At 43.7% G+C, this 23,568-nt stretch overlaps 1 protein-coding gene across 1 annotated transcript in view; it reads right to left on the bottom strand.

Annotated features, from left to right (window-relative positions):
- Positions 1–23,568, bottom strand: part of kcnq1.2 (potassium voltage-gated channel, KQT-like subfamily, member 1.2) — a 357,928-nt gene that overhangs the window by 14,074 nt on the left and 320,286 nt on the right. The window contains exon 15 of the mRNA XM_078221112.1: positions 380–455. Coding sequence (XP_078077238.1) covers positions 380–455 — 76 coding nt within the window. The remainder of the gene's footprint in view (positions 1–379; positions 456–23,568) is intronic.

The following is a 23,568-nucleotide window of genomic DNA, read 5'->3' as shown; positions in this document are numbered from 1 at the left end:
GATGTCACATTCTAATTAGATGCAGTTTTAAAATGCCACACACCAAGGGTTGGAAGTTATTTTGGACTACCAACTTGATATTGCACTAGCTCAACGTCCTCCCCCCACCAACTCCAAACATGCCTGAGAGTTACTCTATTTGTGGTCCCACCTCAAAACCTCAACTCTAGTGAAAACATCTTTTAAACTGGACCACCCTCCCATTTTTAATGTTGCATCTGGCACCACTTTGCACAAGGACTGAGCAATGTAAAGCTGCAAGTAGAACTCAGTATTTCTCAACCCCTATCTGGTTTCAGTACTTGTATTTCTTTCTCCTTGGGCCTACCAAAACAATTGTCTATTTTTTGATGTCATCGAGCTGAATATAACTTCTCACCTGAAATTTTCTCCTTGCAACAAAATATTGCATTCGTCGAATAACTTTTACGGCAGCTCTGTGTGCTTCTGTTAATCTGTAAAAGAATGGAAGGAAAGAATAACATTAAATACTTTCCAGTGACATTGTGGATAAATACACTGGGTGGGATGGAATCAAGCCATGAAGACTAGATGACGTCAAGCTCGACTAGGCTGACTTCTGAAAGCCAGTGTAGGTATAGTTAGCTATAATGTACTTAGGTAACGATGGAACAAAGGACATATTAAAAAGATCACATAGCTGCACCTCCCCTAATCAAAAAAGTTTATGTATTAGTCTCAAGTAGGCTTACATTCACACTGCAATGAAGTTATTGTGAAAATCCCTTAGTCGCCACATTCCGGCACCTGTTTGGGTACACTGAGGGAGAATTTAGCATGGCCAATTCACCTAACCTGCACATCCTTGGACTGTGGGAGGAAACCCACGCAGACACAGGGAGAACTTATAAACTCCACACAGACAGTGACCCGAGCCAGGAATCGAACCCAGGTCCCTGGCGCTGTGAGGCAGCAGTGCAAATCACTGTGCCACCATGCTGCTCCTAATCACTAACACCAAATATTTTCCCACACTAGAGTTGTTACTCTTGGGCTTGTCGATAAACTCCTCCTTGTTTTCTCTTAGGTGGAAAGTTGAAAGTAATTGATCACCCATTATATTTTCTACTCTGTTTATTGAGGGGAGATTTGTTTCCACAGAATGACTCAGATCACTACTAATAAATGACTTATCCAATCAAGTACAAACATGAAGTAACCATTTGATCTAAATGTGGCTTTTCTCCAGTTGTGGAATTAATGGAATCGACATTGAAATCAGTAAGGAGTGATTTTACTGAAATCAGGCTTGGTATTTTATCCAATGATTATCTGCTTTAATCTTCTCATCGTCCATTTTAACCTGCTCATAAGGCACCCACCTGAAGCCATCGGGATCCTTTTTTAAAAATAACCAGATCAAGGTCCAAAGGCATTTTGTTCATTTCAGATAAGTTCTTTTATTTCTTAGAGTCAGGAAAAGTAGAAATGGCCAAATCATCCGCCAAGAGACCCTCCCAATACTCCTTACCCACAATTTACCCTTCGTTTTGGTGGCTTCCTATCACCAGCCATCTATAGTTTTCCATTCATTTTGGGTTAGTGACATACCAAGAACATGCAATTGATGCCTGGGAATTAACGTCACCAGCGTCTGACAATTGTGACCTCAGGTATGTCGAGTCTTCTCATGTCACCTGCCCACAGTTAAAGGTCCACACACAATCAACAATTCACAAAATGTAAGCGTAATTGAAATTGAGTGTCAGATTTATATGATACGTTACTTCGCTAAGAACAATTTATTGGCAATCCAATAACTATTCCACATGTTGCCATCAATCCTGCTAAATTGATATGGTTGTGAATGTGGCTGTGATAAATGATTTATATCTGTCTCAATAGTACAATCCATCTTCAATGCAGCACGCCAAGCAACACAAAAGTCACTGCATAAACGATCACATAACATATTTCTGGACATGGTCAATTGATAGATTACATTGCTGCTGATCTGTAATTTTACATATAGTATAGAAAAGAAAAATGCACTAGAAAGAACACTATTATTTTGAAAAGATCTAAATATTTGGAGTAAAGTTAAATTAAGTTCTATTCACCATATCATTAATTTTAATACCTAAAACGTTTGCATAGTGCAAAGTGCTAAAGAACAATTATGTCATTTTGAAAATTGTAATTTAATGTACAGTTGTTGCTTTATTTCCCACATCTTCAGATCCGACTTGGAAATCTGCTTTCAGGCGCCCCCATTAGCACTTAGCCTGGAAAAAAAATTGCGAGTCTGAATTGCGTTGTGGGCGGGGCTTAGTGCGCCCGAAACGATCGGAGCTCTGAACTGTGCATACAGTTAGAAAAAATTTTGAAAAAGCGCGCCGCGTCAGATTGCTCCCGGACTGCAAAAAGCAGATAAAGTGGCCCGGGAGCGACGGCCCCCACAGATATCACACCTACCCCGACAACATAATTTTCCCCCTTATCCACATGCCCCCCCCACCGCTACCCAGACCGATCGTAACCACCTGCCCCCTTCCGCCCCACCGATCGCACACAGAGTGGCAGCGGACCCCCTGCCACCCCCCCCCCCCCCACCTAAAGATCCATCTTGTCTCCCCCCCCCACCAGTGAGAGCGATCGGGCCTCCAACCCCCACCAGAGATACATCTTACCCGCCCCTCCCCCCCCACCCCCCCAGAGGTACATCTGACCCGCCTCCTCCTCCCTCACCAGAAAATGATCTGGCCCACCTCCATCCCCCCCACCCCCCCAAACAAACAACGATCTGCCCTCCTCACCACCCCCAAACCAGACAACGATCTGCCCTCCTCTCCCCCCACCAGACAACGATCGGGCCTCCCTCCTCCCTCACCCCCCCACCAGAGAATCATTTGGCCCGCCTCCCTCCCCCCCCCCCCCCCACCCCCACCAATCTGAGTCAGAGGGCCGTTGGAAGCTCTGAACTTACCTCTTCAACAGCTGGAGCACCCAAAACAGGCTTTTATTTGGCATGTCAATTTCGGCCCGATTCCGGATTGGCGAACGCAGTGGTAAAGGGGGAAATGCTGATAAAGTTGGGCGGGCAGTTCATTAATTCAATTGAAATGCATGCAAATGCATTTAAATCGCCGTTGCGCCTGTTTCGGGCGCGAATCGGATCGCAGCCATTCCCGGGCCTTGGTAAAGTGGCCATCTGCGCGGACATGGGCACGGATCGCGTTAATGGCCACACGCCCGACTTTACCACATTTTCGCGTCCAAAAATGGGCACGACGCAATGGTAAAATCGGGCCCCTAGTGGTGCACAAGGCAGATTTTCGTCTGTTCCCATTGCAAATTTTTTCACAGAACGGGTCGCTAGCCTATCACTCAACCTGTTCGGCTATTTTATGAATGCACCTTCCTTGGCCATCAAGTCCTGGGGTGATAATTGAACCTGGAGCTCCTGGCTCAAATGCAGGGATGATACACACTGCACCACAAGATCTCACTTAATGTATAGCGATAAAGCTTTATTATTTGAGATGACTAATAAGTAATAACATTTGTAAAGAGAAATTGTTTTGCAACCAGAAATGCAATGCGTATTTTGCTAATTAAGGCAGTGACTGGCTGAACAATATGGACCAAAGGTAGGATTGTTAGGGTACCAGATCAGAAACCACAAGGTATATTATGAAGCCAGACTAGACATTTTGGCATTATCATGAGGAAAGAATGTTCCACTCCAGATGCGATTCTACTGACAAACCAGGGAGCTTTTATCAAAACAAATTTTATTTAACGACTCAGTTTAACTATAACAAATTAATTTGCTTAATTTTAAACAATTGAATAATACTTAAATGTGACAAGATACAATTCTTAACTGCTAACCTATCACTATGTGTTCCAATCAAACAAAATTTTCCTTATAGACTTAAACCCCGCTTTATAATTGGTTAGCAAATCACAGGCATATTTGCTTGCGACTCAGGTTAACAGTCCTGGAGCTTTCAGAAAGCCCCTGGAGAAAGAGAGCGAGAGATTTCTTTCTTCTAGCAGGTCCAGGCAGCAACTGCTTGTATTTAAAATGTAAATGAAACTGGCATTTCCTGCAAGCTTAGCTCCTCTCATTAATCAGTGACTCTGTATGCCTAGTCTAAAATCCCAGGGGAACCTAAATAAACAAAAGGTCCATTAACTCTACAAAGCAACACATCCAGAGCTAAAACCTGCATTCTCAGCACTTGAGCTGCATGGTTTCCCAGACAAATCAACTCTTGTAACAAAACACTGCCTCTTAAAGCAATCCCTTGCACATTAAATGTATCAAAATAACACAGTATCATCACAGGATGGTTATAAGAGAAATTGATTCTGGAATGGTGAACTGATCAAACTTTGCACGTCTGATCAATATCAAGTAAAAGTCTAGATATCAGATGAGGAATGGATCTGGTCAGCAGTTTGCAAACTTCACAAAGCCCTCTGCCCATGTTTTTTGACTCATGCCTGCTAATTTGTGATGTTGTTCCTTCAGGAGGGAACAGTGCAGAAATATGTCACTCAGGTCTCAGGAACAAAAAGATCCCAAAGTGCCAAATGCATAATTTCACCCCTGCAGCACAATACATGTTCTGAGGAAACATTGGCCCTAGTTTTCTCCCAGCATTTACTTTGCTTTTATTATATGGAAAAACTTGAACTGCATCAAGTGGTTTCACGAGAATTTTAGATGCAACGTTTGATAATTTAGATGGCTATCATGTATTTTCTTTCAAAATTATTTTCATTACTGAAGAGTAGAAAGAATTTAGTACTGGAGGCAATAAATCTGAACAAATATATCTAACTGCAGTTTGAATGACTTATCTTCTGTGGTTAGAATTTTCAATGTAGTTTTATTAGAAAATTAATTGTCCAAAACAGACTAAAATCCACCAAAAGTAGCTTTCCACCTGACACCTAAGAAATAATCCACCGAGTTTTGTTTCCAAGCTTATAGGAAACCACTAAAAGCTTAAGTAGTAACAGGTGTTGACTGCTAGAGGGAAAAATGGATTAGACTGGATTAGTGGATGCATAAATTATTGTTATAGACGACAAGAGAATTGAAGTATTTATTGAATTCAGAAGATAGATCATAGTAGCACAGGCAAACTATGTCTAAAGTCAAGAAACTTACATCAATACTGTCGAACACATGTTTCTTCTTATCTGATTAACTATTTTTAACAACTTTTTTTCTTCTTCTCTTTCACCATCTCCTCGCCTGAAGACATGGGGAAATGAATTGGATGAAGCCCAAGAAAAGGCAAGGGAATAGTGATATGTGATTAACCAATGTCTATAGACTGGGTGGTCATGTGGACGCTGGGATGACGCGGGTACAAAAGGGGTCACGTGTCAGGAGCACAGGAGTTATCCCCAGGGCATGGCACGGAGGTGGCCTGAAAAAGACAAGAGGGACAATGTAGAAGGAGGGCTGTACAACGATGGGGTGGAAGAAGAATGAGGTCTCACAATTGGAGGCAGAGGGACAAGGAGGTAGATGAGGCAGACGAACAATGGTAGGCAGAGAGAAGACCAAGGAGAGGGGAGCTGAATCCTAACATGCATGAAAAACTCACAAACAAGGGGATCAAAGGGATAACACATCGTTTACTGTAAAGGAATGGATGAAGACTCCGGATAAGGTGGGTAGATGTCCAAATGGAGTGGGGCATGGGTGCCTTGCAGGTGATGGGATCAGGTAGAGAGGGGGATGGGGTGGAGGGAGATGGTTGAATTGAGGAACAGACTTCTTCTTGAAGCTGCTAGTCTTTTCCCTCTGGTTTGCTGACATCCTGTACGGTCTGGTGAAGACAGATGGGCTGGAGAGAGTGATGCGAGTGTGCTGAACTGATGCAAACCAGTCAGCTGAGCGCAAGTCAGCTGCTGGCCCACCAGGAGAGGCAGAGGGGAACTCATTTGTGCATAATTAATGAGCTTTCAAGTGCAGAATCTGGTGTGGGATCCCACAACTCTGACCAGTGGGAAAGGCACCACCGGAGCTACCTGCAACTATACTTACGCTGGAATTCTACCCTCCCGCTGCCACGGAATCAAAGCGGGTGAGGGGGTGGACAACCAAAATGTCCGCTGTTCTCGGGCAGGAATTTCCGGTCTCAGAAATTTCTGTTCTTCCTACCAAAATGAGTCACTTCATATTTCTCTGCATTGAACTTCATCTGCCATCTGTCCGCTTATTCCACCAACTTGCCTGTGTCCTTTTGAAGTTCTCCACACACATCCTCCTCACAGTTCACAGTGTTTCCAAATTTTGTATCATTTGCAAACTTTGAAACTGCCCTCTATACCAAGGTCTACATCATTAATAAACACCAGGAAAAGCAAGGGTCCCAACACTGAGCCTTGGAAACTCCACTTCAAACTTTCCTCCACCCCAGAAGACTTCCATTAATAACTAATCACTGTTTCCTGCCACTCAATCAATTTCATATCTATGTTGCCACTGTCCCTTTCATTTCATGAGCTATAAGTTTGCTCACATGTTTGCTGTGCGGTACTGTATCAAATGCTGTTTGGATGTCCATGTACACCACATTAACAAGATCACCCTCATCAACCTTTGTTGGCACCTCTTCAAAAAGCTCCAGCAAGTTAGTTAAACATGATTTTCACTTAGACATCCATGCTAGCTTTCCTTAATTAAGTTGTATTTGTCCATGTGACTATTAGTTTTGTCCCTAATTATTGTTTCTAGAAGTTTCCCCACCACCAAAGTTAAACTGACTGGCCTGTAGTTGTTGGGCTTAATCTTTCTATCCTTTTTTAAACAAGGGCTTAATGTTTGCAATTCTCCAGTTCTCTGGCACCAATCTCGAGTCTGAGGAAGACTGATCATTACCATAGAATCATAGAATCCTACAGTGCAGAAGGAGGTCATTCGGCCCATCGAGTCTGCACCGATCACAATCCCACCAGGCCCTATCCCCATAACCCCACGCATTTACCTTAGCTAGTCCCCCTGACACTAAGAGGCAATTTAGCACATCTTTGGACTGTGGGAGGAAATCGGAGCACCCGGAGAAAACCCATGCAGGCACGGGGAGAATGTGCAGACTCCGCACAGACCGTGACACAAGCCGGGTCCCTGGGCTGTGGGGAAGCAGTGCTAATCACTGTGCCACCATGCTGCCCTTGGCCAGTGCCTCTGCAATTCCCATTTTCACTTTGCCTTCCATTTGAACCAATTATTAAACAAGAGCCAATAATGGATTATAATCTTTATACTACCCCCAAATATTAGATGCAGAGGGGTGTTCTCTTCAGCAATCAACTGTTGAGCAGTTGGAATATTCCAGTGTATCAGCATTCAACTATCAATTTCTGCAATAATTACACTACTCAATAACATAATATATATATAAAAAACTCAATTCATTTTGTAGCACACAGCAGTAATAATACATTCTTCATTCTCTGGTTATGTGTAGTTGTTTGAAAATCTTTTTAGTCATATACAACAACATAGATTTTAAAAATGATTCCTAATTACAAAAGCAATGTCATTGTTTCATCATTGTTCTCTTCATATTCTCACTATATTTCTTCAAATTAAAATTGCAGCAGAAAATTGCCTTAACCATGCAGTGAATCTAGAAATCCAAAATTAAATACATTTTTTATTTAGGGGTTTGGAATAGCTAAATTAAACAAAGGTAGTGACCTTTGACCCTTAGAGTGTTAAGCATGACTTTGCAGGTAAGCAAAGGTAAATCTACAAGTATTTATGACTTACGTTGACTAGAATTCTTGATCAGGCCATTCCAGTCTATATGCCCTTTGATCTTTTCTGCCACTAAACCCTTTTGACTGGGGGTGACCTTCCCTCAAGGACCAGGCACCTCTGGACCTCCCTCACCCCCCACTTTTGCCTATTCACTGATACCCCAATCACCCCCAGGTGTCCCATACCCTCCCCTCCCCTCCCCTCCCCTCCCTGGGACATCTGCCATTTACCCAGCCTTCATATCCCGATACTTGTTCCCAGATACATCGCTGCAATGCCTCTCCTGGCCACTGCAGCACTGTTCCTGGAGGGGCTGGAAAGCTTTGGGGCAATCTGATTGGCCGGCAGCTCTACAAAGCAGAGCTTCCATCCAAGCAAGGACAAAGTCCTGCCTGCTGCCAATCAATGCTCATTTGGGTGTAAAATGTCAGCGGGCCTGTCCAAGCCAGCAGGAATGTGTATCCCACCAACTTTTAATTCAGCTCTCCATCTCTGCATATCTTAATCATAAGGTGGAGCTAAAAGTAGCACCTAGATATGGAGCATTCTCCTTTCATACGGGGCAACAGTCTTGTGTGTCCATACCTCATTTGATCCATATAGGACTGATTCTGGTGTCTCTAAACAACAAATCATTGATTCGTACTCCCTATTTGAATATTACAAATACATAATTTCAAATTTGGACTTGAAAAAGCATCATAAGCTGATGCTCTGCTTAACTAGTTATAAGACTTGCAGCCTCTACAGCTAGATTAATACTGTAACCAAATCTAAACTTCTGTTTTATTCACATAAGCTTTGACATGAGCATCTTGGAAATCAGCTGAGAGACAACAGAGCTAACCACTGTTTGAAACAATGTCATCATTCGTGCTCTTTATGTGAATTGAAGCCATAAGTTAAGTGTATGTACATCAACTGGAATACCTGCATAGCTTATGCCATACTTCCATTACATGTTAAGTAAGACTGATCACATAATGGAAATGCCACTTTGGAGTATTTTCCCATAGTATAAAGTTGGACACCAAACACAAAATTTGCATTATATGCTGTATTATCAGTTAAACTTGAAAACTGAGGATAATAATTCAGTTAATGTCAAAATATGTCACCATATAAATATAAATGGTGACAGCAACCCACCCAGCAGCACTATAAAACCATTTAAGCTTCTTCAATAGGCAAATAGTAGCAAGTTATAAACAATGTAATTTGGATAGCATTTCATGGGCCCCATGTTGTGTCTGAACCCTAATCTCAAAGGCGGAAGCTGCACAGCGGAAGGTCAGAGCAGCATGAAAATAGGATGCAATCTAACTGTTTAAATGGTGCAAATGGCAGGCCTAAGGACATCAGCTCCGAGAGACAGCTTTCACAGACAAGCGCTCAGCGTGCCACGACAGCTGTCGGTCCCCTCAACCTTTTCTCGCAGCCATTTCATTCCATCCTCCTTTAAAGCTTTCATCTTAACAGCACACTCTGTCTGCTTTGAAGTCTGCCGGCAGCCCTCCCCTCTCTGCTTCCATCCCTAATTGGATGACAAACCCAAAGGGCATTTTCCACAGAATTGTCCCAGAAGATGCGCCGCTCTGATGTCTGGGTTATGGACCTGTAAATGGTCCCAACTGCTGAAAACATTCTGTGTCCCGAAAATGCAGCCCACAGAGAGAAAAGGAGACACAGCAGAAGAACTGACTGAAGAGCAAGTCCCAGCGGCCATTGGAATTCCTATAAAAATGAGAACCAACCCTAATTAACTTTAACATTTTATTGCTGGGAGAGTTCTCTCGGTTCAATCTAAAAATCTTGTTTAAAAAGTCAGTTCCCACATCTCCAGCCTAGTAGGGTCAGGAGGAATTACTTAATCCTTCAGGCTTTAAAGGAGATCCACCAGGGGGGAATTTTTCTGTCCCGCCTGCCACGGAAATGGTAGCGAGTGGGTTGGGGGCACGGACCATGCAAAAATCTGTTGACCTCGAGCGGGATTTTCCGGTTTTAGAGCGAGCGCGGCTGGAAAGTGCCGTCCTACATATTGTACAGGTAAAGTGAACTTATTTAATGGCTAACCTACCAATGTGAATAGTGTACGCTCACATCAGTGAGCGTAGTTTCATCTCAAACGCAATAATAACCAAAATATCTGAGCTAAATATTTGAAAAATGAAGGATGGCAGACAGGAAAAGTCTTCAAGTTAGTAAATCTCAACAAAGCACGGTTTTTTGCAAAGAAAAAGTCACTGATGGCATACCTCCAAACATCTGAAAAGCAGCAGAATAAAATTGCAAAAGGCAGAGGCAGCAGACTAAGTAATTGTCTGGTGGTTCACCACATCGATTTAAAATAGTTGGTCAGCAAAGTATGGTGCAAATAAAAATGTTTACTTTCCATAATGGGAAGCCCCTTCTGCTCAATTATTTTTTTTTACAGCAGACAAGCAGCCGACTTATTCTGAAACATATGCTTTAAATTTGCAAATAATTGTAGATTCTAGTCTGGAAGTATACCTATTTTGTAGGAGAAAATTACCAAAAGGAAAAGCATTTTTGTCCTTGGCTGGCACTTGAGTTGTACACAGCTGTTCACAGGCAGGACACACACAGTACAAGCAAATTTTAAAATCTGTAAGTGGCAACCTCTCCCCATAGGGTTGTATCTCACTGTCGCCAACTGCAAAGGCCTCAAACTCTGAGCTAGCCTCCCACTGCAGTTAGAGTAGAGTGACCAGTAGTATCTGACAGGGATACAGTTTAACTGGATGAGAATCGGCATTGGATTTAAGTGTAATCGCTGTGCAGCTGGAGCTATGCCGATCGATGAGTAGAATGCCCACAGAATTTCAGTGCCAAAATATCCTAACATTTTAAGGAGCTGTTTTCAAATTGAGGTGGGTGGGGAAGTGCTTTAGAATGGGAATACTATAATTATTTGTTCCTTTAGAATGAGTGAATGTCAAAATCAGGTTTTAAAAATCTGTCACATAGCAGTGACAGTAAACTGAATACTATAGGCAGGATTTCCCAGTCTTATCCGAGGCGCGACCCATTGCGAACGAGAACGGAAAGTTTGGCGTTCCGGTCAAACTTTCAGCAGCACCGGAAAATCCCATCTGCGAATGAGGACAGAGGATTTCGGTCTATGGTCCCAAAATTCCAGGGTCCATGAGGGACAACAGGGTTTCAATTTGCTTGCAAGAGGATATACAATGACCCTGTCCCAAACCCTGGGAGGTAGTCATTAAAGTCATTAAAGCCCAGTGAGAAATTGGAATAGCAACGTGCTGCTCCAAATAGGGGAGTCAGATGTTCTATTCCAGAAAGTCATTCGGATAAGGATAGAACTGCACGTTTTTATATTTATTTAAGGTTATACATTACAAGCATACACCTCCTCATGTAACAACCATGTGCCAGTCCCTCTGGTGACATCCAGCATCTCTCTGAATCTGGTCATCTTGGTAGCTCTCTCTTCTCCTCCAGTCACATAGAACCAAGAAATGGTTATAACACAGGAGGAGGCCAATCTGTCAGTCAGATGGATGCTAGCTCTCTGCAAGAGTAACTTATCTGGTCCCACAATGTGACTTTTCCAATTAGCCCTGCAATTTTGTTTTCTCCAGGCAATTGTTCAATTTTCTCCTTAAGACCATGATTGAATCAGCCTCCACCACATTCTCAGACAGTGCATTCCAGAACCTAATCACTTGCTACAGAAAAAAAGGTTTCTCTCATATTACCATTTCTTCTTTTACCAGTCACTTTAAATTGGTGCCCTCTGGTTCTTGACTCTTATACCAACATAAACAGTTTCTCCCTATCTTCTGTCCAGACCCCTCATGATTTTGAACATCATCCAAGACGTACAGCACAGTTTCACCAAACAACCCACATAATGGAAGTTTCTCATCCCTGGAACCATTCTTGTGAACCTTTTCTGCACCCTCTTAACTGTCCTCACATTCTTCAAAGTATCGTGTCATAGAATCATAGAATCCTACAGTGCAGAATGAGGCCATTCGGCCCATCAAGTCTGCACCGACCACAATCCCACCCGGCTCTATCCCTTTAACCTCATGCATTTACTCTAGCTGGTCCCCCTGAAACTAAGGGGCAATTTAGCATGGCCAATCCACCTAACCCGCACATCTTTGGACTGTGGGGTGAAACCAGAGCACCCAGAGGAAACCCACGCAGGCACAGGAAGAATGTGCAAACTCCACACAGACAGTGTCCCAAGCCAGGAATTGAACCCGGGTCGCTGGGCACTGTGAGGCAGCAGTGCTAACCGCTGTGCCACCGTGTGGACACAGACCTCCTGTTTAGGCCAAACTAATGAATTATTCAGAATTATAGTTACCCTCATCAACCTGCTCTGTTACCCAACTCATGGAAGTTAGCTAAACAAAATGTTTCCTGAACAAACCTGTCCCGGCTTCACTTTGTCATGTTCCAGTATATTATGAACTCTCAGTCAATACATCATATAAATTTTTTAAAAATACAAAAGGTCAAAAAAAAGACTGAGGATCACCTGACTTCTCTCCTGGATTAAAACACCCTCCTGTCTCAAGAGGGAACAAAATAAAATGTTCTGACCAATGTTGACTCAAAGCATTTTCCTGGAAACAAATTCATGGGTCATTCAAATGCAAAGACACTCGCTGTCTCAAATTCTCAAGGTGTGAAAGTCATCACACAGGGTATATAATCAGTCGCCTTATTTGGAAAAGACTTTGGACTTGTAGCAGGTCACATGGGTGAGTCGGCCATGTTTGTTGCTTGCTTTTAATACAGCAAGATGTTCTGAACAAAGAGTTCATCAGACAGCCATCAAATCAGCTGCAAGTCAACTACGAAGTCAAGGTAATAACCAGCCGTGCCTTGAAAGTGGGAGAAGGCCTCTCCCCAATCTGTCCCAATGTCAAGCTCACCTGAGAACCAAGTTCCTGGAAATTGAATTACAAGAAGCTCCACAGCTAAGTGAGAAAGCTTTGCTTACAAGACCTCCACTTCACCTAGAAGCATCAACTCATCTAAAATATTTTACACGAAAGAGAAACTGAGACAATGGGTGGAATTTTACTGGCACGTTCGCCCGAGGCCAATGGCGAATGCGTTCTCCGAGCCTTGCCCACCCCCGGAATCAGGGCGCGTGTGCCGGTAAAATTCCAGCCGATACTTTGTAATCGTATAATTTGTTGCCTTCATCTGTATCTAGTCTTTGTATGAGTGATAGTGTGTGAGAGACAAGTGACTGAGACATTGGGCGGGATTTTCCAGCTGTGTTCGCGCCAAAGACAGAAAATCCTGCCCGAGGTCGATGAATTTTTACATGGTCCGTGTCCCATCCGCTACGATTCCCGTGATGGGTGCGCTGAGAAAATTCCGCCCAATGGGCGGGATTTTACAGCCTCGCTCGAGTGAGATCAGAAATTCCCACCCGAGGTCAATGGAGATTTCCGTTGATGGACCCTCACCCGGTCCAACCCCACAGCAGGCGAGGTGGGAGAGTCCCAGCCATTGTATTTGTTTAAACATCTGGGGCAAGTGTAGGATAATAAATAACATTCTTTACTTTAAAACTCAGATTACTTAAATTGGGACAAACACTTGGATAGTAAGAAAATACACACACCTCACATACTTTCCATGATCCAATTGTTTTGTAAGAAAACACAAATTCCGTCAGTGATAAATCGGGGACTCATCTGGAATTTAATCCATTGCAAACAATCATAAGAAATTGAAAATAGAAGGAAAAAATAACATAAAGCCAAACAAAAAACTAGAGGGATTACCGCAAGCTTTGAGAGTCCTAACAAATAAGAAAATAAGATGGCTGCTTTTGAAGTTCAAGAAGCTGTTCTTGAGTCGGTTGGTACGTGACCTCAGACTTTTGTATCTTTTTCCCGATGGAAGAAGGCGGAAGAAAGAATGTCCGGGCTGCATGGGAAGTGTGGACAGAGTCAATGGATGGGAGGCTGGTTTGCGTGATGGACTGGGCTCATTCACGACCTTTTTCACGATCTTTCAGCAGGTTCTTTCACAATTCCGAGAGCACCTTTGGTAGGTGGTTCCAGAAGCAGGGGCACCATAACTGGCTCAAGCTGAGGCACTGATGATGTCTGATTCAGAGACCAGGTAGCTACCATTGACAAGCCCATGAGCTGCTTATATATCCCCTGTCTTTATTTCCCTAAGTAGAGGAGGAGGATCCTAGAAGAAACCAAATCCATGAACTTACGAACACAACTTGGGACTCTGCAGCTCCTTCAGTTGCCCTTCTTTTTATACACCTTGGACAGGGCTGACTAAGGTCTGCCAACTCCAGCAGCTTCTGCTCCAACTGCTTGATCCTGGCCTTCCTCCCCTGTTTGACCCTCTTGTGTATTCCTGCCAAAGATGCAGGTAAGAGAGTCTGAATCAACGGAGCGAGCATTTCTTCAAAGAAACTCACTTGCTACGTGCTGGGTCTGGGCTCACTAGGCGAAGTGGCCTGTTGCCCAACCAGATGGTGAGATGAAGGAAGTGGCCTGACATAGGTGCTTTGATACCCAAAATCTCTGGCTGAAAATGTGGGATCAGCAAGATAGTCACTCAAAATTGGAGACAAGGTAGCTCATGTTGACATCTCTTTGCCACTCCAAGAGCCACGTGAATTTCCCGCAGAAAGCACACTGCAAACTTCACTTCCTGCAGATGGGAGACATCAAGCAATCTATGCCATGCTTTGACTACCATTGATGGTTAGCTATGATTGTCTTCAAGTCAACAGTATAGTGCAACCACTTCCTACACCCTCCTGCCTTGAGGGAGCAGAGTCACTCATGATCCTCCACTTCAACAGCCTAGTGAGAATGCCTTGTGACAGGAAACAGGGATGGTTTTAAGTGATCTGTATTTGTATTGTTGGGTATTAGAAATAAGGTATAGATTTAAGTGAGTTTAATTTAGTGTTTCCGTGTCAGAAAGGGTAAGGCTCTAGTTAGATTCATGTTAAACAAAGGCCTTTGCCTACATGACGGTTTTTGGTTTAATTTTAAACTGTGTCTGTATTGTGCTTAGAGGGTTTACAGCATGAAAGGTAAACAAGAGCTTGGAGAAAGAGTGAGCTGTTGCTTAGCAACCAGGGGCACATTTAGGGGAAAAGACCTTGGCCGAAATTTTCCAGTTGTTCATGCTGGCTGTTTTTCTGGTAGCCAAGTAACCAAGTCCAGGAACTAAAGGACTGTTAATTCTATAAACTAGGGAATGAAGAGAACTTTCCAAGAAGATTGAATTAAAAAGGAAAAATGGAACTGGAATTTAGCGGGATGCCATTCACTGAAGATAAAGACAGAATTGGAAATGGAAGACTGAGTGAAATTGGCTAGAGAAAAGCCAGATATCAGAAGTAGTCATAAGGTTGGTATCCGTATTCTAGTCTTAGGAGCAATAGTGTATGTTTGGGGATTGAGTACTTGAGAGATTGTGTGAAAAACCTGATTGTTCGTGGATATTCAAGGCGAAGGAATACTGAAAGGAGAGTTGGAAAACCTGGAGGTGGATCGTTGCTTAAAACATCTGAGGAAAAGCATTGTTTGTAAGAAGTTTCTAAAGTGTGCCTTTTGAGAGTAGAGTTTGGAAACCCATGTGTGACAATTATTTGGGGGGAATTTGAGGAGAAATGCACAGAAGTATAATTGGGTGACATCCACCACTTGATTTCAGAGTGGGGTGTTGTCTCACCACAGTTAGCCTGTTGGATTACAGGGACTGTAGTTACTGAGAACATTATGACATGTGTTATTCTTAAAATCTGGGTACATTTGTGAAGATAAGTAGGAGTGAAGGAGTACTTTATTATAGTCAAACTTTTTGACACATTGTTTAACTGCTGCCTCATAGCGCCAGGAACCCGAGTTCGATTCCTGGACTTGGATCACTGTCTGTGCGGAGTCTGCATGTTCTCCCTGTGTCAGCGTGGGTTTCTTCCAGGTGCTCCAGTTTCCTCCCGCAGTCCAAAAGATGTGCTGGTTAGGTGCACTGGCCATGCTAAATTCTCCCTCAGTGTACCAGAAAAGGCGCCGGAGTGTGGCGACTAGGGGATTTTCACAGTAACAATAAGGGAGGGATGCAGAGGGAGATGCCCATGTCTGTCAAGGCATCTGCTCCTTCTCTCTCTCTCTTTCACTCTCGCGGTCCTGTACCCACACCGGGACATGAGTTGTGAATGCTCTCCTAAAGCGAGCATGGTTTCAGCTCAGGCATGAGTTGTACAATCTTAGGGGGGGCTTCCTTCATGGCACTTCATTGTGTATCATTCTTTACTTCTGTGCAGGTGCTCTCCAAAAATGGCTGAAGTAAGACTGGCCACTGAGACTAACTGCATGCCCAAGGATTCAGACACAGGAAGGGAGGAGTGTTGAGGGGCAGAGGCGATTCTGAGATTGTTTTGGATGCCCAGGAGTCTGGATGTGCCTGACCTCTTTATAGGTACAGCACACCATGGCTGTAAGATGCAGCTGCTGGATGGAGAATGCACCCTCTGTGCCCTCCTCCAGCACAAACTGTATAATGGCAGAATGAGAAGCTATGCAGGAGGCTGGTCTGTCTGAAACTGAGTGGGATTGATGCTACTCCAGATCTCAGCCCAGTTGGCAGAGGTGGGGCAGACTCGGGATAAATGAAATATACTTGAAATGACGAATCAGAGGTGAGCTGTGAGCACACTCTCAAGGGTGGTCCTCAGAAAGAACACGGCATTCCTGCACAATTTTGACACAGTTACAGTGGCTGAAGGGTCGAGGATCTCAGCCATGGGTTTGACACACAACTCTATCATCATATTGGAGTAAGCGTAGCATAAATGGTGATGTAGTTACAGGAGCAGTGAGAATGGGAGTGACAGCCACTCCTTGTCCAGATCCAGTCACCGGCAAAGGTGAAGTTGTTTTGACGCTTTGAGACTTACACCTACCCGATGACATTGCACACATGCTGACATTCTTCCCTCTTTTGTGGGGCATGGTTTCATAAACAATGAGGGACCAACAGACAACTGGCACACTTCCATTTCCCGAGGCCTTTGAAGATGATGGTGCTCTGCATTATGAAGCCAGCACTGAAGCCAATGCATGCAGCATGCCCAAGAACATTCAGGAATACAATATGTTCCTGCCTTCTGCATCTTCTCAAATCCCACCATCCTCACCCTGCTATCTGACAGGAGGTGTAGGCTGCTGATGATGGACCTGCTGCTTTCTGCATCATCTTCTTTCCATCGCCTCAACCCTCCCCTTTTGACTTTTTGCTTTTAGATACCAAAGAACTGCTGCCTGACCAGCCAGTGCAGGCTCACCATCAACAGTGCGAACAGCAGCAAACCCATAGAAAAAGTACTTTTAAAACATGCGCACCCATCAGCTCAGATACTGGCAACACCACCTATGTTAAGTTTAAGTTTTTAAGTTTATTTATTAGTGTCACAAGTGGGCTTACATTAATACTCAAACTGCATAATGGCAGAAGGAGAAGCTATGCAGGAGGCTGGTCTGTCTGAAACTGAGACCAATGAAGTTACTGTGAAAACTGTGAAACTGAGACCAATGAAGTTACTGTGAAAACTGTGAAACTGAGACCAATGAAGTTACTGTGAAAATCCCCCAGTCGCCACATTCCAGCGTCTGTTTGGGTACACTGAGGGAGAATTTAGCATGGCCAATCCACCTAACCAGCATGTCTTTCAGACTGTGGGAGGAAACTGGAGTACCCGGAGGAAACCCACGCAACCCACGGGGGAGAATGTGCAAACTCTGCACAGACAGTGATCCAAACCAGGATCGAACCTGGGTCCCTGGCACTGTGAGGCAGCAGTGCGAATAGATTCGGAATCAGCATGTGATGAGTCATCAGGTATTAGTGGGCTGCAGCCAGGGCAGGGCTTACAAATTGTGCATGTAACAGCTCACCAGCAAAAAGGTTGTTGCAGATGTGTCCTGTTGCAGAGGATTTTGACGAGGTAGTGTTCAGAAGAATGCTGAGAGGCAGGAACACAGATGCATGCTGCATTGAGAGGCCTGTCACAGAACCTCTCATCAATGTGAAGGAGCATGGAGGATGCAAGTTGCAACTTGGCGTAGGCCTCCTAGAGAATTTGCAGTCCATCCTTTTCAGCATGAAAGTGCTGGCTAGCTCCATGACAGCATTTGTAGACACAGTGATGCTTAGCATCTGGTGGCCATATCTCAGCTTCCATTGTAAAACAACCAGAAAGCACATAACATTTCAGTGCTACAGTTAACACCAAAAGCTCCTTGGTAACAAATAGAAAGATATTTACTTTTCAGGCCTTCTTTGAGCTTGCTGGCTGGCTCCCTCAGCCCTTTTGTTCTGAAGGGTATCGAGGCGCAAGACTGACCATCAATATCCAACTACCCTTCCAGGTCAACAAACAGAAAGTGATACAGGAAAGCCTAGAGCAGATCCTGCCATCACACTTTCATGGGGGTGTTTGGCATTACATTAACACTGCAATGAAGTTACTGTGAAAATCCCCTAGTTGCCACCCTCCGGCGCCTGTTCGGATACACTGAGGGAGAATTTAGCATGACCAATGCACCTAACCAGCATGTCGTTCGGACTGTAGGAGGAAACCGGAGCACCCGGAGGAAACCCACGCAGACTTGGGGAGAATGTGCAAACTTCGCACAGACTGTGACCCAAGCTGGGAATTGAACCTGGGTCCCTGGCGCTGTGAGGCAGAAATGCTAACCACTGTGCCACAACGCTGCCCTTAATTTGGAAATATTGCCTTTGGTAACCACATCCAAGACATTGATATAAATTGTGAATAGTTGAGGCCCAAGTACTGATTCTTGCAGTACCCCATTAGTCACAGTTTGCCAACTTGAAAATGACCTATTTATTCCGACTCTGTTTTCTGTTGTAAACTATGGGTGGGATTTTATGGCCTCGCTCGCGCGTGACCGGAAATTCCCGCCGGAGGTCGACAGAGATTTCTGTTTTCGGACCCTCGCCTGTGGCGATTCCGTAGCGGGTGAGATGGTCGAGTTCGGGTCTATGTATCAGCTATTTAAAATGTTAACCATTGACTATTTACTATCATATCTTTTAACGTAGTTTCCCAATCCACCGTAGCAATTTGCCCCTCATACCTTCAAAGCTTCCTTTGTTTAGATTTAAGACTTTGATTTAGTGTCTGATTGAACCACATCACTTTCAAACTTAATGCACAATTCTATCATATTATTTCACTCTTTTCTAAAGGCTTCTTTACAACAGAGTTATAAATGAGCCCTTTTTCATTGCACAATAAAAGATCAAAATTAGCTTGTTCCCCAATTGGTTCCTCAGTGTGCTGCTCTAGAAAACCATTTTGCAGACATTCCAAGAACTTGTCCTCCACATTTGTACTAATTAGATTATCCGGTCTATATACAGATCAAAATCCCCCATGATTACTGTATTTCCCTTGTTACACAGACTTCTAATTTCCTGATATATACTGTGATTTACATTACCGCTGCTGTTTGGTAGCCTATAAACAACACCCACCAATGTTTTTGGCCCCTGGCCATTTCTTAGTTTCACCCAAACTGAACCCATGGCCAGAATTCTCTGGCCATTCATGCTTCGTCGCCGCTGCCAGTGAGAATGGGGATTTTGGCACTCAGCCAAATCTCCATTCACTGCAGCAGGACCAGAAAATCCCAGCTGCGGATGAGGTCGGAGAATCCAGCTCCATGTCTTAATCTTTAGGACTAAAGGTCATCTCTCACGTAAGTATTAATGCCCTCTTTAATTAACAGAGTTATCCCACTACATTTTCCCAGCTTCTTGTCTTTCCTGAATGTCAATTACCCTTGGATATTCAAGCTGCAGATTTTATTTTCCTTGTAGCTATGTCTCTGTAATGTTTATCAGGTCATACCTATGAATTTCTATTTGAGCTGACAACTCATCTGTGTTACTGAGAGTGCTGCAGGCATCCAGATACAGAACCCTTAATTCAGTTGTTTTATTGTTTCATAAACTTTGGCCCTAGCTGCTGGCACATTCTAAGTTTGCAATGACTGTCCCTCCTGGCCATGCTCTGAATATTATTACCTTTATTGCTACCTTGAACTATTGCATTGTAATTTTGCAATTTATCTTCCCTTACGTGATTCCTTCCACCCCCTCGCCACTGCCCCACTATTTAGTTTAAAGCCCACTCTGTTTCCCTCGTTAAACAGCTCACTAGAACATTGGTCCCAGCACAGTTCAGGTGAATTCTGTCCAAAAAACACAGCCCTCAATTTTCCCAAACTGGTGCCATTGTCCCATGAACCAGAACCTACTGCTCCCACACCAACCTTTGAGCCGTGTGTTCATCTCTCTAATAGTTTATCCTATGCCAATTTGAACATGGCTTAGATAATAATCCAGAGATTATTACCTTTGACATTCTGCTTTTTTAATGTATTGCCTGGCTCCTCGTGCTCCCGATGTAGAACCTCTTTCCTCATTTTACCAATGTCATTGGTACCTACATGGAACACAAAACTAGATCCTCCCCTTCCCACTACATTCCTCTTTAACCCTGGCAGTGGGCATACTCTTGGCTACAGAGTACAATGTCTATCGCTCTGACTATACTGTCCCCTACTACCAGTACATTCCTTTTAACTCTCCCCACTTGAATGGCTTCCTGTACCATGGTCAACCTGCTCATCCACTCCACAGCCCTCACTCTTGCACATAAAAGCTGCAAGAACCTCATAGCTGTGGCTCAATTGCAAGGGTTGAGGCTTCTCCACTCCTACCTTCTCGATACCCTTACCTGCTTGGCTCGAATTCACATGCTCCTGTCCCTGACCACTGACAAGATGACGCTAACCTAAGGGGTGTGACTGCCTTCTGAAACAGGTAACTTTCCCCCCTCCCTAATGTGTCACATGTCTGCAGCTCATTAACACTGAGCTGATGATCCTCAAGTTGCAGACACTTAGTACAGATGTGGTTGCCATGGATTGCAGTGACATCCAGAAACTCCCATATGCTATAGCCATGACACATCACCTGTCCTGCCATCTTTGTGCTGTTTACATTTATTTTTCTTAATTAATTCATAGTTTCCCATTCACTGAATTCCATCAGTCATTAAGTTCCCAGCTTCACACTGCACTAAAGCAGAACTCAGAATCCCCTGTGTTTATACTCTCTGAAAAACAAACTCTCCCTATGCTCAGAAATGAGTTGAAGATAACTACCTAATTAATGAGTTGCAGCTGTTCTCAAAGAGCTTGTACATCCCGGTTTAATACTGGAAGAAACTTAACTTACTCTTACCTACACATTACTATCTCATTGCGAAATGAACAAAAAGAGAGAGATTAACCCTGAAGAACAGTAAAATCCTGAACATATATGATGAATTTCTGGCAGATTTCCATTACAACTGCAGTAGGAGACAAGCAAAATAGCTTCGAAATGGGTGGAACTGGATATACCATGTTCGAACCTATACCATGATTTACATTATGTCACATTCCCACCCAATTTAGCAGACAGCATGATTTATGAGGTGCTAAGAACTTGTTGATATCATGCGTCCAAATTTCTATCAGTACTAGCTCACATATACACTCAATCAGAATCACCTAAAATGAAAGCTCAGTATTGCTGGGCTGCAGAACTACATAAAATGTGGAAATGGATTTAAAGGGTCCAGCATTAACATCTCATGGACTCACAGAAAGCTTAATACTGGTTAGTTTTAAACTTTAAAGAGTGGCGGTATCTCCCAAGTGCCAATGAATTGCAGATTGTGGGATTTGGTTAAATGTGTTGTCTTGATCAATGCCACTGTGCTAGTCAACAAAGAGGGACTCCACTCCCTCAATGTCCAGCCTTTTCGTGACTGGCAGCATAGCATCACAAATCAATGCTTGCTTTGATGGGAGCTGCCACAATGCCTTAATTTAAAAGCAGGCTATTTTGTTAGCATTTCTCCACAAAAGGCAAGCCTTTGATTCTCTATTGAGTGATGCAGTGTAGTCTCTGTAGCTCGTGCTAATGGTACCTATACGCTGCTTGGCTGAGCACCCCTATAAGATCATCTATCGATTCCTGTCGAGTCATCAGAGAGTACAACTTCCAATGTTGTAAACGTGCCTTAGGGACCTGAGTCAGTCTGAGGGCGTACTGCAAATCACTACGAGGATCTCAAGGATTACGGTTGTGTGTTGTCTACCTTCCCATGAAGACCCAGGGTAGGAAAGCACTCAAGGGCGTCAGGAGATTCAGCCAGAGGGAAGTAACAATCTGAAGATTTTTTTAAATTTTAAATTTGTTCATGTGATGGGCCAGCATTTATTGTCCATCCCTGGGGGCATTTGTGAATTTACAAGCTGCAAGAATATTTGCTCTACTTTATAAAGAAAGTTCACTCAACTTTCAGATCCAGCCAGTGATTTAACAGTTTTGTGCATCCTTCCCATCTCTCCACAAGTATTTGCATTACTTACAGATCTTCTCAGTGTGCATCAACTCATGCATTTTGCATACCTAATAAAAGTTTTCTTCCAAACTGTGTCAAGAATTATGTCAGTACATGTGACCATAATTTAAATGAAAAACCAGAGGCATATGAGATGCATCTTTACCACTATGCTTTCCACTGGCATCAGTGTAACTCTAACTTACTGCCTTTCTTAGGTTGCTACTTGGTGCAAGACGTGCCGGATCATCGACACAGATGCCATCATCTCACGTGAGAACACCATCCACCAGGTACACGGTACATACTCTTGCAACTCGGCCAACGTTGTCTACCTGATACGCTGCAAGAAAGGATGTCCCGAGGCATGGTACATTGGGGAAACTATGCAGACGCTGCGACAACGGATGAATGAACACCGCTCGACAATCACCAGGCAAGACTGTTCTCTTCCTGTTGGGGAGCACTTCAGCGGTCACGGGCATTCGGCCTCTGATATTCGGGTAAGCGTTCTCCAAGGCGGCCTTCGCGACACACGACAGCGCAGAGTCGCTGAGCAGAAACTGATAGCCAAGTTCCGCACACACAAGGACGGCCTCAACCGGGATATTGGGTTTATGTCACACTATTTGTAACTCCCACAGTTGCGTGGACCTGCAGAGTTTCACTGGCAGTCTTGTCTGGAGACAATACACATCTTTTTAGCCTGTCTTGATGCTCTCTCCACTCCCATTGTTTTGTTTCTTAAAGACTGGATTAGTTTGTAAGTATTCGCATTCCAACGATTATTCATGTAAATTGAGTCTGTGTCTTTATAAGTTCTGTTTGTGAACAGAATTCCCACTCACCTGAAGAAGGGGCTCAGAGCCTCGAAAGCTTGTGTGGCTTTTTGCTACCAAATAAACCTGTTGGACTTTAACCTGGTGTTGTTAAACTTCTTACTGTGTTTACCCCAGTCCAACGCCGGCATCTCCACATCATGGCTACTTAGTGACACAGGGTTTCTATGTTTTAATATAAGACTGTTGCCTCACAGTAACTAAGTCCTCAGATTGACCTATAAGCTGCAACATTATACTCTGGCTGTGCTTTATTTATGCCATGTATGGAGGGGTCTTTTAAGGGCTGGCAAGAGGGCACACATGTACTGCTTTCCTAAGAGACAACATGACACCTGCATACATTCAACCCATGCCCCATGGACCGTCACTGATTCTGCACTGCCACGGATCTAGAGAAGACAATTATACTGGTACCAATGGGATCAGTGAAGCCCAATGAAAAAAGGTGTAAAAAAGAAAGGACTTGTATTTATAAGAGCCTTTCA

The sequence above is a fragment of the Mustelus asterias genome, chromosome 9 (genome assembly GCF_964213995.1).
Source record: "Mustelus asterias chromosome 9, sMusAst1.hap1.1, whole genome shotgun sequence".
NCBI classification, from domain to species: domain Eukaryota; kingdom Metazoa; phylum Chordata; class Chondrichthyes; order Carcharhiniformes; family Triakidae; genus Mustelus; species Mustelus asterias.
The sequence above is the reverse complement of the archived record's forward strand: the minus strand, read 5'-3'. Positions and strand labels throughout refer to the sequence as shown.